Here is a 12870-nt window from a genome sequence, read left to right as displayed (position 1 = left end):
GTGCGGCAACCAATCAACGGAGAGAAACTACTCCAAAGGGCGGCTTCGATGTTTTCTCATGGACTACTATATCATAAACATACGAGTTGGCTACGTCTCATTGCATAGCTTGGGCGGCGTGCGGTTTACACGAGTCGGAAGGGGGAGCTAACGGGGCGGTTCTTTTATATTTGCACGTTTCACCCGCAAGACCTGGACTTTGATCGCATGGTGAAGCAAGTAAGGGTTATTATACCCTAGTACAAGAGACGGTGGCAATTGTCTGTTTTGTTCCCGTGTTACTACAATTCTCTTTTGAGCTGAGATTATGTCGTCACGATGATTGGGTTTTATTCTTTTTTGTGTTTGTGTGTGTTTCTACGTATAGCTAGTCCATAGCGGAGGTTATCCTACCCTTTACTCTCATTTGCTTTCTTATTTGTGTTGTACTGATATTCTGAATCGACGGGCGAGCAGAGGGGAGAACGGAAGAGGGCAAAAATGGACGACTCAGCTTGGTAAGCGGTACCGAGGCTGGGCTGGCTCGTTTGGTAAATTGTTTTGTGCTCTATTTTAGACAAGTTCCGGTTAAGTCGGAGGAACCTACCTGGCAGCTTGGGACGTGTGATGCACGAGTTGACGTTTAGATATTTCTTGCTAGGATGTAATTGACACGAGTGAGCACTTAAAGTAATACTTGTACGCTATACTATGTTCAGACTTCAGATTTGGTTCCCCTTCCGTATTGAGACGTAGCAAGCAAGACCATGTTCTATGTAGCCGAGCCCAACAGATTTTGATTCGACCGGCGTAGAACTCAGCATCCAAAATGATTTAAGTGCTTACTTCCTACGGTGTCAACCATGTTCCGGGTTAGCATGGGTAGGCTAATATGCTAATATGTTCTTTGACAGCTAGTAGATGCAGCTAGGCAAATCTGCAGACTATTTTGTCCTCCAACAGCAACGATGGTAAGAATAATTGGATGCCATAAACGGACAGCTTAGCTATAATAGGCATCTATATCCTCAGGTTCCACTCACACGGGTAAAGGCCCGTCCCGCTTTGTTGTTGGATGTAAAAGTACGGATCCGTAACATGTAGTCTACCTCTTTCTTACATACTTTAGGCACCTGGCACCTAGGCTGCTAGGTAAATAATATGGTAAGTAATGCATCATTATCAAATAACTAAAGTTTTAAGAGATCTCTTTTATAATATACAAATTTGATCTGAGCCAGTACCAAAAAATGCACAATACGCGGCTAAATTACGTTATAATAGTGCATGTGCATATGTACGGTACGCACACAAACCCGAAGCTGTCTCTTCTGGATCTCCAAATCTATAATAGATATCTGAAAAGTGACACGAAAAAAAGAGAGAGACCGCTGACCCGCTGATCCGACGAAAAAACTAAAGCCCCTGACCTGAATTGTACCATCTGATAGGTAGTGTACAATGTTGCATACCTACATAAGAACCGACACCGAACCAATCCGGGATTGTTGCTCAATGTGTCCACCAGACCCAGGTAAAAAGTGTATGCCAAGACTATAAAACATGGTCAAGGTATTCCCAAACGACGAGCGGTGAGAGGGAAAAAAAAAAAGAGATTTCGTACATAGGTAAGGTTAGATACCTACCGTAGTCATACATCCAAAAGGCAATTCAAGCCCACGCTATTAACTACCAGGTAGATGATAATGTAGTTATGAGGAAATCGGTCCAGTCTCAAAAAAGGATTACTCACACGTAACGCAAGATAACGCAGGACCGGCAGTAGATGATGCATAACATAGTAAAAAGTAAGGATCGGTGGTATGAATCTCCTTATACCGATATCTTACAGGTCATATCTCATAAGAGCAGGGGGGGATCGTCATCTCTTTTCTCGTTTCTCTTCTCCCACAACGCGCAGCCTTCTCTTTCGGGGTTATACGTCAGTGTTGCGCCTGGCCTGGATCGAGCCGCTATATGGTAGGTTGCTTTGACGCCGACTCGCATATGTATAGATCTATGCTATGCCAGTAGTACTTTGCCGGATAGTATACATACATACCTATGGAGCTTTGATTATCTGCGGGCTTGCGTTAGACTAACCAGATCTAACTGCGGAGTCGGTACCTGGATAGGAAATCTCTTTGCACCCTTATGCTTTTCGTCTTCGTCCTAACGTCATAATCAGCAGAGTTTGGCGGCAAAGGAAGTTTTAGGCAGAATATACTTACAAAAGGGGAGAGCAAACGACGTTGTTTTCTTCTTGTTACTCCATACATACATACTGATTCGTCTTCGCCACGAGGCTGTCGTTGGACCGGGATATCGTGACGTGACATTACATTCGTAAATACATCGCTTTGCGATGGAGGGTCGTTGGCCTGCTAGTCCCGAAGACCAGGTTATGTGCCACAAAGAGCAAAGAAGAGTCCGGAGCTCCCTTTGGGTTGGGTCTATTTGTTGCCGATTCCTATCGGCTCTGGACTTGCCCTTTACTGAATAGGATTTTTCTTTCTAGAACACGTAAGAAGTCAGCTCAGGGTTAAACGTATGTATTGTACATATCCGCTAGATTCGGGTGTTCCCAAAGGAAACCCCCTGTTTTCTTTTCACAGTTCGAGGTGACAAGCGCTAGTGCCGTCCATGCTCTCTCCTTCGCTTGCACCAATACTCGCCATCCTGGTCCCGTACTTAATCTAGATCACCATATGCATGGGATAGGTATGCATGTATGGATTACTTACTCCATCCATCCATATTTCATCCGTACATTATCCCCGATCTCCCTTCCTACATTTCCGACCCCCACGCTGCCTGTAAGCATCAACCCATGTGGAAGATCAACACTGTTAGACACACAGGAAACTGCACGTCTTCAATAGCCGGTAATCGACTTAGCTCGTTCAGTTGCAGGGTCCGCCAAGGCCTGTCAAGGAGAAACATAAGCCCCAACATATGCAACATACCCAGTCCCGTGGCTGGACGAGAGTCCGTGGCCTCGTCTGAGGGTTGCATACAGCTGCATAGACCGATCTTAGAGTATGTAATGTAGCATAAAGGTACGCAAGATACCATATCCCCGGGGATTGTTTACAGAGGAATGCATATAGGGCCCCTTGTTAGTCGCCGTCCTCCAATGCCACATCCCTTTTTGCTTAATACCTAATCAAAAACATCGCCTTTCTCGCAGAGTCTTGCCCTACGGGATAATAGTATCAAGCTTGGCAGATCGCGTGTAAACCTTCACCTTCACAGTTACTACTAAGAAATACATAGGTGTTTGTATATAGATAAGAAATTACTTACCATGTTTATAAATGTAAATACGTAACCTATTTTTTCACGAATTCCTTAGTTGATGAATTTATTAGAACAGTACTACGATAGCTGAATGCTACCTTTATGCCATTTCTTTCACATGTGCCTAAGCGCCTTGCAAGGTTGCAAATTATCCATTAGTCGTCGAAATGCCCTATGACAAGACTTGATGATGTACCTAAATTATCTTGCATATTACCTTATATTTCTTCGCATTGTATTTCATCATAAACATATCAATATATTTTCGAAACCTTCGGTGCTAGTGTCTTAAGACAGCAGCATCGATAGCCTTGTTTAGCAAAGTATTATCAGAATCCATATATCTGTGACACAAATAAGCCCCTCTCCACAGGTCTATCCAAATGAGTTCCAAACGAGTTCCAAACCATCGGGTCGGGCCATGGCAATCATCATCACCGTGCCCAAGTAGAGTATAATGGCCTAGAGTTCACCAGGGATTAATGATTCTCGTCACACAAGTTTCATAATATATTTTGGTAATTGGTAATTTAATTTAGTTATCACGATAAAGGTAACATAGTCTCAGGTATATCCAAATCCTCTCTTACAATGCCTGGGTCATCACTTTTAAAATATTGAAGGAGTAAGTTTTGTAGATCATGTTGTGTGCAGTCGAACGATCCGTAGGCTAACATTATTTTAGTGATCAAACCGTATACCTACATACAGAATGCTTTGATGTTCCATCTAAGCTTACCTGTCCAGACTTACTTTTCCCCGGCTATCTTAAAGCTATCCAGATACCGCTCTTAGATTCATCCGTGCTCTCAAGCCCCCTCAAGTTAGGGACGCGTCGGCAAACTCCTCCTCGCTTCGCAAATAAATCAGCCCGGCGGGAGGTGAGCTACATACTGGGGTAGGAAAGAGGGATGTATTTTCTCCACTGTAGTAATATGGCAGGCTTCGTCCCATCATATGATGAGTTCATTTATACATATCGATGTATGTAACCAAGGCCTCTCCTGTTGGGTTCTAGCCCTCGTACGAGTCAGGCTTGGCAAGGGATCATGCTTTACATACATTGTATGTAGAGGCTTGAGGCCTATACTTATGTTATAGATTGAAAAAGCACTGATATAATATCCCTGGCCGAGTTAAGCGCAGTGAAAGACACGTCGACGAATACCTCCCTACCATGAGATCTAACCACAATAATAATCTCTGTTTGAACCGTCATAAAACCCCTTGCGCGACTCGGAGCTAAACTTAGTCTTTGATGGCACATGATATCGTACGACGCACTCACCACGTACACATCCGGGGTAGGATAGGAACGGGGCTAACGCATCGACCAACGTATCAATTTCGTTGGGTACATTGCATACAGACTTTGAATACAGTCGACATACAAATATTTACATTCTCACTGACCTATACCCAACCTCCTTAGACCCCATCCCCTAGAGGGATAAGCGTCAAAAGACATCTCTTCCCACGGGGTTGTGAAGAGATTAATTGATCAGACATCTCCATATCCTCGGCAGTCATAGACGGGTCGGGCACAGTAGTAAACCGCGAGTAAACGTCTCTCAGCAGGGTCTTCATCTCGGCGAGCGCCAAACTATTTATCGACGTTAGTAGTTTTTAATATTCTTTAAAAATCAAAGTCGGTTGTGACTTACTGCTTTCCGATGCAGCCTCTACCGCCACTAGCAAAAGCGAAGAATAGTCGTTTTCTCTCCAGCTCTCCTATCTCCTGTAGCCAGCGATCCGGATCAAATGTGTCGGGCTGCGGAAATACAGTTTCGTCGATGCGGTGAGTAGAGTACGCCTGGCAACTCACTATTGTTCCCTCGGGGATATAATACCCATCGATGGTACGGCCGCCAGAAGGGACGTATCGCGGGAGGGACATGGGAATTGCCGGGAAGCAACGAAGTCCCTCCATGACGACGGCGTCGAGGTAAGGTAGTTTATCAAACGCCACTTCGGGATTAGCACGGAGCTCTTCTTGGAGACGCCGCTGGACATAGAATGATCTAGGTTGTGAGATTTCCCACATCAGGAAACATAAAGCATCGCCAGTGGTATCTATTCCCGCAGCCATGTGATCGAAACACTCGGCTGCCATGTCAATGTGCTTCATCTCATAATTCTTGTCCTGCATACGACTCAGCAGAGTAAACTGCGCAGGACTGGTCTTCGCGCTCGCGGACATGACCAACTCATCTGCCAGGGGTGTCTGACGCGGCTTGACAAACAAAGATAGAACATTGCCGAATATCTTGTGCAGGCCTGGGTTATAGTACTCGACTAGACGATCTACTTTCTATTAGCACAACCAGAGGTGTATAAGGGCTTGGGATGAGACTGACTCTGAAGGCTGTCATCAAAAGTCACCTGTTTCATAATTTCCTCATCTTTTGGATTCTGGAGCGAATTCGATCCGTAAGGGTGGAAAAGATGATGTGTCACGCAATCAAACGCATAGTCGTGCAGACCTAATTTGCCTCATTAGTGAGCCCCCTGAGAGTGAGAGTTAACAAATATCGGCATACAAATCTAACTACCAATTAGCATGCCATTTATTAGCATCTGTCCAAATTCACTTACAAATATGTCGATACTTCCACCGGCAAACCTTGAGCACCTCTCAACGAATCGGTTTGACCGTTCTCTGATCCCGTGGAGCGACTCCGATTTCAGGATATTAGTATTGGCGTATCGGCCTGCAAGGATTCTTTTTCTCCTAGCGTGCTGAACATCCATTAGGATTTGAATTTTTTATCGATCGAGTGGTTGATTGGGGGACTAACATCCTCCCTTCTTAGGGTACTAAACATAGTCCTGTGCGATCTTTTGTAAGCTTGTATGTCCATTAAAATATATAACCTAGGAGTCCTCAACTAGTTTATATTCTTACTCAACGCCGTGTCTTACCTTCGACCATGTATTGCAAAGAGATTATAAAACTCCGTCTTATCATAGCCGCTTCCACCTGAACCGTAAATCTCCTTCACGCCTTCGAGAGACGCAAATGACACTTCATTCGGGGCTATCCGGACAACGGGACCATATTTCTGGTGAAGGCTATGGACATATCTCGTGCGATGGGCATGTAATTCATGATACTTAAGAATCCATGAGCTGAATAATGAGATCCCTGGACCAGGAAGAGTTCCTAGAGGAGAAGCGATACATTTCCAGACATATAAGACGCTCGATGCAAAGCACGCGACAGCTAGTAGGAAGGGGTTAAGGAGTAACATTTTTGAACGATACCTTGGACTACCCCTTTAGCAATACGAGTGTAGGTATATAGAGATAAGTCCTAGGTTAAATGGATATAACTAAGCCGGGTCCAGGTATAAGCAGACAGGAAATATAGCTCGCCATACGTTCTCCAACAAATTAAAATAAATTAAAATAAATTAAAATAAATTAAAATAAATTAAAATAAATTAAAATAAATTAAAATAAATTAAAATGAGGCTTGATAGTTCGAGCTGATATCCTTTATCAAGTACGTAGGTACGTAATAAGGTTACCTCATGGACCTAGATCGGGCTACTTATCTGTGGGGTTGACATGATGATTAAGAGAGGGGAGAAGGGAGAGGGGAGGGGGGCATTGGTAAAGAGAGGAGAAGCCAAGTTGCGAGGAGCGGAGCAATAAGCTTCGATAGCCGCATTTCGAAATCAGGTAGGTAATACCCAAGTCAAAGCTCCCCTTTGCCCTTTGTATCCGTACCGCCGGTACTCCGCCCACCTCCGCCTCCGAATATGCTACCAAGCCAAGACAGGCCGGGAATCGCCATCTTTGCCGACGGAGGGTAGGGTTTTCCGTCGACCGTGACTTGCGGCTGACAAGTGCACCATTGCTTCTCCGGGACCCCCGCAAGAGCCGACGGGATATGCGAACCGCATCCCCGCCAAGATTTTCCTGCTACGATAGCATTAATAAGTCGAATTTAACAACACTAAATTCGCAAGTAAAGCTGTGATTCGAGTATATTGAGAAATAACGAACAGCAGGTTGGACATGTTGCGCCGAAACACATATTGATAGACTAGCTGCGAGTAGTGAAATGCTGACTATGTTGAATTTCCGTGTTTGCTACCTATGGAATTGAAAATGATCGGATTTGGGAAATGATTGGAAGAGGGGAAGGTCAGGTATTATAATTTGTAGCAGCGCTTTTAGTACGCCCTACTGGTGCTCACCCGAGGTATTCGGCGATGACAATCTAAGGGATGTGTCCGAACTTTGTGTGATCGCCGACCTCGAAGTAGCAAGCGCGGCAGGTCAAATTTGATTCAGATTCGTATAATCATCATCATCCGATAACTCAATTTTCCTTTCTATTTCTCGATGCCGGAAAGTAATCATGATGAGAATGAGCTATCCGAACTCTTGTTACCATAAATCTCATTTATGTAATGTTTTGCAGAAATTCAACAACCGTGTTGACGAGCCATTCTTCTGCCTCCGGTTCCTCTACCCTATGGCCGGCGCCCGGGATCGTACCCGATAGCTCACTCGCGATGCCTGGTCGGCAAAGTGTTCTCCAATGCTGAACAAGCGCGTCTTTATCGATGGAGCTGGGCACATATTCATCGTGCCCTGAGTGAAGTACAAGGATTGGCTTATCTACTCGCTTCCAGTAAGGCCCAGCTATGTCCTCTGGGAGCCCGGGATCAAAGTAGTTGTCTTCGCCGCTATCAAGCAGTCAGGTATACAAGTCATAAAGAGTTGAACGTCGAGTAACAAATTAAGTAAATTACGTACTCGGCTGCCCCAAGCGCATACCACCGCGACGCAGATATCGGCGTATCGTGGAAGGAAGATGAGAGATTTTCAGGCAGCATACGCTCATGACCCCTACCAGAAGCGATGAGCTGTTTAGCAATCTTGAGGCTTTCCTCTAGTTGAGATTCACCCATCTCCGACGCTATCGCGCCGCGATCCGATACTGGTGCCTGAAGAATGTACCCTTCAACCGGCGCGGCATTATGGGATGGCGATGTATACTCCATTAAATCTTGGCTTCCAGTGGAATGGCCTAATAAGACTATATGTTTCTTTCCTATACTCCGCAGATACTTGACGAGAGCCGATATATCAGCTACATCGTTAGCTAGACGACCAAAGCCAAAGCCCAAGAAAGAACTTGACAGCCTGAATTCAAAGACAGAATAGCTTAGGTTAAGTTCCGATTCTAGACGTTTAGCTATCGCCCGGGGATACGGCACTGTGTGAGGTCCATCACCAAGCCCACCGACGAACACGAGAGCATTTCTTGCGTTTGTGAGGCCGACTTCATAAGCACAGGCGTGGGCTGTTGGGGATTCGAAAGGGTGCACCGTCGTAGTGAAGGTTCCCGGCGGCGCCATCTTCTTCCCCTTCAGCTGATCGGATTCAATATTCAATATTTTATATTTACTCAGAAGACTTGAAATTTCAGAAGTTTAAAACTTGAGGTTGAGATGAACACTTATTAATTCATTGATGCGTAACCTAGAATTCTTCATCGTTGAAGTCACCTGCGGGGATATGTCTAAATGCATAATTCATAATGCATAATATGAAACCGGATAGAAGCATAATATTAGGAGGTAATCCGTACTTTCTCGCCAGTCAATATCCTGCAATTATTTCAAACAAAAATACATCAACCAATTTCTATAACTAGTACAACATCGAACTCATCACATCATTCTGTAGCAAGCGCTAAACTTATGATGAAAATGACGAACATATCTTAAGATGGCTAATAACTCTTCCGCCACTAGGAATGAATTTTTCAAAGAGGTTTGATGATCCCTCGTTAAATGCGCCGTTGGTAATGGAAGTGCATTATTAATCTTAGGACAGCTCAAACCACGATGCGTCGCCATCAATAATTTAACCGTCCGTGTATCCGACAAGAGAGCGAGTGCTAAGGACTTACTTAACGTGGTTGAAGACCTCTCTACCGTCCTAGATCGTCAGACTTCTGTCGATGGGACTGTTTTGGATGAGAAGCTTGCTGATTATATCTTTTTCCCACTATCCAACATTTTACGAAATCAACAGCAATATCCTATCCGACTGACAGAGCTAACCATTAAATGCCTGCGAATATTAATTCATTATGGATGGAAATCCAAGGTTCCCAATGAGCTTTCTCGGCAGCTCTTCATATTTCTTACTTTCATCATTGGTGGTGTTCCCGGCCAGGAGAAGAAAAACGAGATTCCAGAGGAGACAGAGTTGGAAGCACTGAGGGCATTGACGGAGTTGATCAAAGCTGCTGGTTCCTCATTAACCGGGGCGGCCGCACTGGTAGATACGGATGCGATACCTGCCTTGGGCCATACTATCACCGTTATACTAGATAGTATTACGGATGGCAAAACGTCCGATATTAGACTTGAGGGGCTGGGAGCACTAAATGCGCTTCTAGTCGCAATCAGGGATCAAACCGCCTTAGCTACTTTTCTACCTGGAATAGTATCATCTCTCAGCAGGCTACTTACACCTCCTGTGGCATATAAACACCAGAGGAGAGTCTTAATTGGCGGTATCAATGCCACAAAGGACGTACTTACTAGGGTTTTAGGAGATATGAAAATCATGGGGATAATGAAGAAGCAAGCGAGACATGAAGGTGAAAACACCAGCGAGGGTAAGGTTCTATCGCCATCATGGTTGAAGGCGACTACGTCGAAGGTGAAGCTTGCTCTTGCAAGTGTGCTAAAGTTACGGAATGCCGATTCCGACGACATACGGGTTGCCCTGGAGAGGCTGTGCATCACCCTTCTAGACGAGTGCCACGAATCTCTTGTGGAATGCGTATCCATACTTGTCGAGAGTGCTATGATATTAGCAAATGAAGAAAAAGAGAAATCAGTATTCGAGACAAGCCTAGCTGACCTAGCTAGGATCTACCCAGAACTCGGAGACACAATCAAGACTACAGTATACAACTGGGTTACAAGTCTTCCTCGGATAGTGCAATCCAGCGATGATAAGGTTAAACAACAAGCGATCCGAAACCTCATAAAAGGCCAGCACTTTATCACAACTCTTCAGATTGACTCATCCATCCTAGACGACTCGCTAGCCGCCTCCTTAAGGGATAGTACCACTGCACTCGTACTAGCATCGAAATCAAGCGGGATGTCGGAGCTTCCATCGAATACTATCGAGTTGAACATGGATGTGGTTAGACAGGATGGTCCTAATACCTTTCCACCTATCCTGATCTCAGAAGACACTGGGAAGTCTACACGAACAGCGCTCCTTGACTTGCTATCGAAAGTCGGATCTGTATCTCAGCAAGGCAAATTAGCTAACGATCTATTGACCTACGTCCGAGATTCTACGGGGCCCAGTCAAGTTGTCTCGTATTGGTTAGCCTTTGAGCTGGTCAAGTCGAGCTTATCTCAGTCCTCGGGTTTAGATGATTTCCTTGATTTGAGCCCAGCAACTGGTATAACGGACGAGAGTGAACCGATTTTCCAAGAGCTCTACTCTTTCTCCGTTGCAGTCCTAGATTCCCAAGCCGAGGCAGAAGAGGTCGACTGGCGACTACAAGCTCTCGCTTTAGAAGTTACGACTTTTGCCGCTTCGAGGATGAAAGAAAGCTTTCGTCCGGAGCTTATTGATGTATTGTACCCTATCACGACATTTCTAGGTTCCGGGGTGCCTAAATTACGGGATCATGCGATCATCAGTCTCAACAGCATTGCAACGACGTGCGGATATTCTAATGTCACTGACCTAATCATCGAGAATGTTGACTACATGGTTAACTCGGTATCCCTACGTTTGAACACGTTTGATATATCCCCTACATCAACTCAGGTCTTACGAATGATGATAAGGCTTACCGGTCCAAAATTGATACCGTATCTCGACGATGTGATCGCATCGATCTTCGCGGCTCTCGACAACTATCACGGATACCCTTTATTTGCGGAGAGCTTGTTCAGCGTCCTTACAGAAATAGTACAGCAAGGGTCACACTCCGACCATTTACTTTTAGATGCAGTGAAATCGTCAGCGAAAGATCGCAAGAAGACTTTACAAGCCATGGTCACGACTGAAGACATGTACGATATTCTCTCTAGCCGGATAGAAAGAAAAGAAAAGCGGCGGCTCGAAGAACTTCACCGCGAAAATATCGAGCCTCATCCAGAACGCCCCTGGAAAGAGATAAATCCAACCGCGCCCGAGAATGATGAAGATGACGAAGAGCCCAGTACTGAAGTCGAGAAGCCGCCGCCCCCTAAAACAGCTACCTTCAAGATTCTCACTCGTATCACCGACCTAACGCAACATTACCTAACATCCCCCTCGCCAACGTTGCGAAAATCGCTCCTGGAACTTCTGGCTACCGTTTGCCCGGCGCTCTCACCTGATGAGGACGCGTTTTTACCTCTTGTTAATTCGGTATGGCCTGTTCTAGTCGAGAGACTATATGATTCTGAGTCGTTCGTTATAATTTCGGCCTGCAAAGCTCTGGCTACGCTTTGCCGGAGTGCTGGGGATTTCCTTAACACGAGGATCAAGACGGAATGGTGGGATAAGCTCGGTGGGTGGTGTAGGAAAGTTAAGGCAGACGCGACCCAATCGAGCAGTAAAGCGAAAGTTAAAGCTAGAGCGAACCGTGATGATCAGCAAGACCGCAATATCCTGGTACCAATCCGTTCTCGCAATGGCACCGAGGGCAAAGAGTCGAGCACGGTAGTCGAAGCCGTGTCAAGCGCGGGCCTAGGCAGATTTACCCAAGCCGCGCAGGTCTGGGAGGCAGTGCAGGAGCTTCTCGTCGCCATCGTATCATTTGTTCAGATCGATGACGACGTATTCGATCAGATCCTCCTATTGCTAGCAGACATACTACCTACGAATATTGAGGCTAAGGCTGCACTGGAGGCTGTAGATCCCGATGCAGTGTGGCTCTTGATGTATGAGCGAGGGATGGTTGAACCAATGGAAAAGCCCATCTTGCCTAGGGTAGCCTTTGTTGATCTATAGAGTGCGTAGGAGCAATAGGAATTTACTTGAAGTTGAATCGAGACTTGAACCAGTCTATAATATACCTATTGATACCCCGGATTTATTTTAATTTTGTTAAATTCTTCTGTATCCGTTACCCGCGCCGCTGGGTCGTCTCGACCGTTTCCATTAGGTAACACATCCACCAAAAAACCGTTGTCGGTTCGTTTAAAAGAGCCGCAAAGTGACATCATATGTCAAAGCAGCACTTATACCATAAGGTATTATCGTATCAATATCGATATCAATGGCAATGGCAATGGAAACGTTCGTCTTCGATAGGTTCTTGATCAAAAGACGAATTGATCTGAATGGATGATAACTTAGTCATATACCCATGTAATAGAGAATAGATAAGAAAGGGTCCCAATAGGCAAAATAATCTTCATCCTTACTTCCTAGGTAGGTACTATGTAGATGGCGTCCTCGTTAGTATGTCAGGTGCCTGAAAGTCTATGTTTGCTTAGGTTAGATTACTACCTACATATAAAGTCGAAAGTCGAGCTAATGATAAGAAATGCAACAAATATAAACAAATATAAACTTGCTCGTAGGTACCTAAATTAG

The 12870-nt window shown here is 45.0% G+C and overlaps 3 protein-coding genes across 3 annotated transcripts; 1 reads left to right on the top strand and 2 right to left on the bottom strand.

Moving 5' to 3' along the window:
• Positions 1–4609: 4609 nt before the first annotated feature.
• On the bottom strand, positions 4610–6754 carry F4813DRAFT_189731 (cytochrome P450 3A13). The gene is made up of 7 exons (XM_049239410.1): positions 6202–6754; positions 6078–6108; positions 5875–6018; positions 5820–5823; positions 5637–5762; positions 4944–5583; positions 4610–4882 (listed from the first exon to the last, which is right to left on the bottom strand). The coding sequence occupies exons 1-7, from the start codon at positions 6528–6530 to the stop codon at positions 4708–4710; spliced, it is 1449 nt and encodes a 482-aa protein (XP_049097065.1). The 5' UTR covers positions 6531–6754; the 3' UTR covers positions 4610–4707.
• Positions 6755–7693: 939 nt separating this feature from the next.
• F4813DRAFT_382287 (DUF1749-domain-containing protein) lies at positions 7694–8654 on the bottom strand (the record flags this gene model as incomplete). The annotated part of the gene is made up of 2 exons (XM_049245784.1): positions 7694–7979; positions 8050–8654. 2 exons carry the CDS (start codon positions 8652–8654, stop codon positions 7694–7696), a joined length of 891 nt encoding a protein of 296 aa, XP_049097064.1.
• Positions 8655–8930: 276 nt separating this feature from the next.
• On the top strand, positions 8931–12778 carry F4813DRAFT_368633 (ARM repeat-containing protein). Its single transcript, XM_049244332.1, has 3 exons — positions 8931–9070; positions 9134–12610; positions 12699–12778. The coding sequence occupies exons 1-2, from the start codon at positions 9028–9030 to the stop codon at positions 12280–12282; spliced, it is 3192 nt and encodes a 1063-aa protein (XP_049097063.1). The 5' UTR covers positions 8931–9027; the 3' UTR covers positions 12283–12610; positions 12699–12778.
• The last annotated feature ends 92 nt before the right edge of the window (positions 12779–12870 follow it).

This window comes from Daldinia decipiens, assembly GCF_022478715.1.
Source record: "Daldinia decipiens strain CBS 113046 unplaced genomic scaffold F4813scaffold_32, whole genome shotgun sequence".
NCBI classification, from domain to species: domain Eukaryota; kingdom Fungi; phylum Ascomycota; class Sordariomycetes; order Xylariales; family Hypoxylaceae; genus Daldinia; species Daldinia decipiens.
Note: the sequence above shows the minus strand (reverse complement) of the source record. Positions and strands in the feature narration are given on the sequence as shown.

Excerpts from the sequence above, each read along its gene's own strand:
- F4813DRAFT_189731 (XM_049239410.1), bottom strand. The coding sequence starts at position 6,530 with ATGTTACTCCTTAACCCCTTCCTACTAGCTGTCGCGTGCTTTGCATCG. Across the intron at positions 6,019-6,077 it reads GTACCCTAAGAAGGGAGGAT|CACGCTAGGAGAAAAAGAAT; the intron begins GTTAGTCCCCCA and ends ATGGATGTTCAG. Across the intron at positions 4,883-4,943 it reads AGAGGCTGCATCGGAAAGCA|TTTGGCGCTCGCCGAGATGA; the intron begins GTAAGTCACAAC and ends GTCGATAAATAG.
- F4813DRAFT_368633 (XM_049244332.1), top strand. The coding sequence starts at position 9,028 with ATGGCTAATAACTCTTCCGCCACTAGGAATGAATTTTTCAAAG. Across the intron at positions 9,071-9,133 it reads TAGGAATGAATTTTTCAAAG|AGCTCAAACCACGATGCGTC; the intron begins AGGTTTGATGAT and ends TAATCTTAGGAC.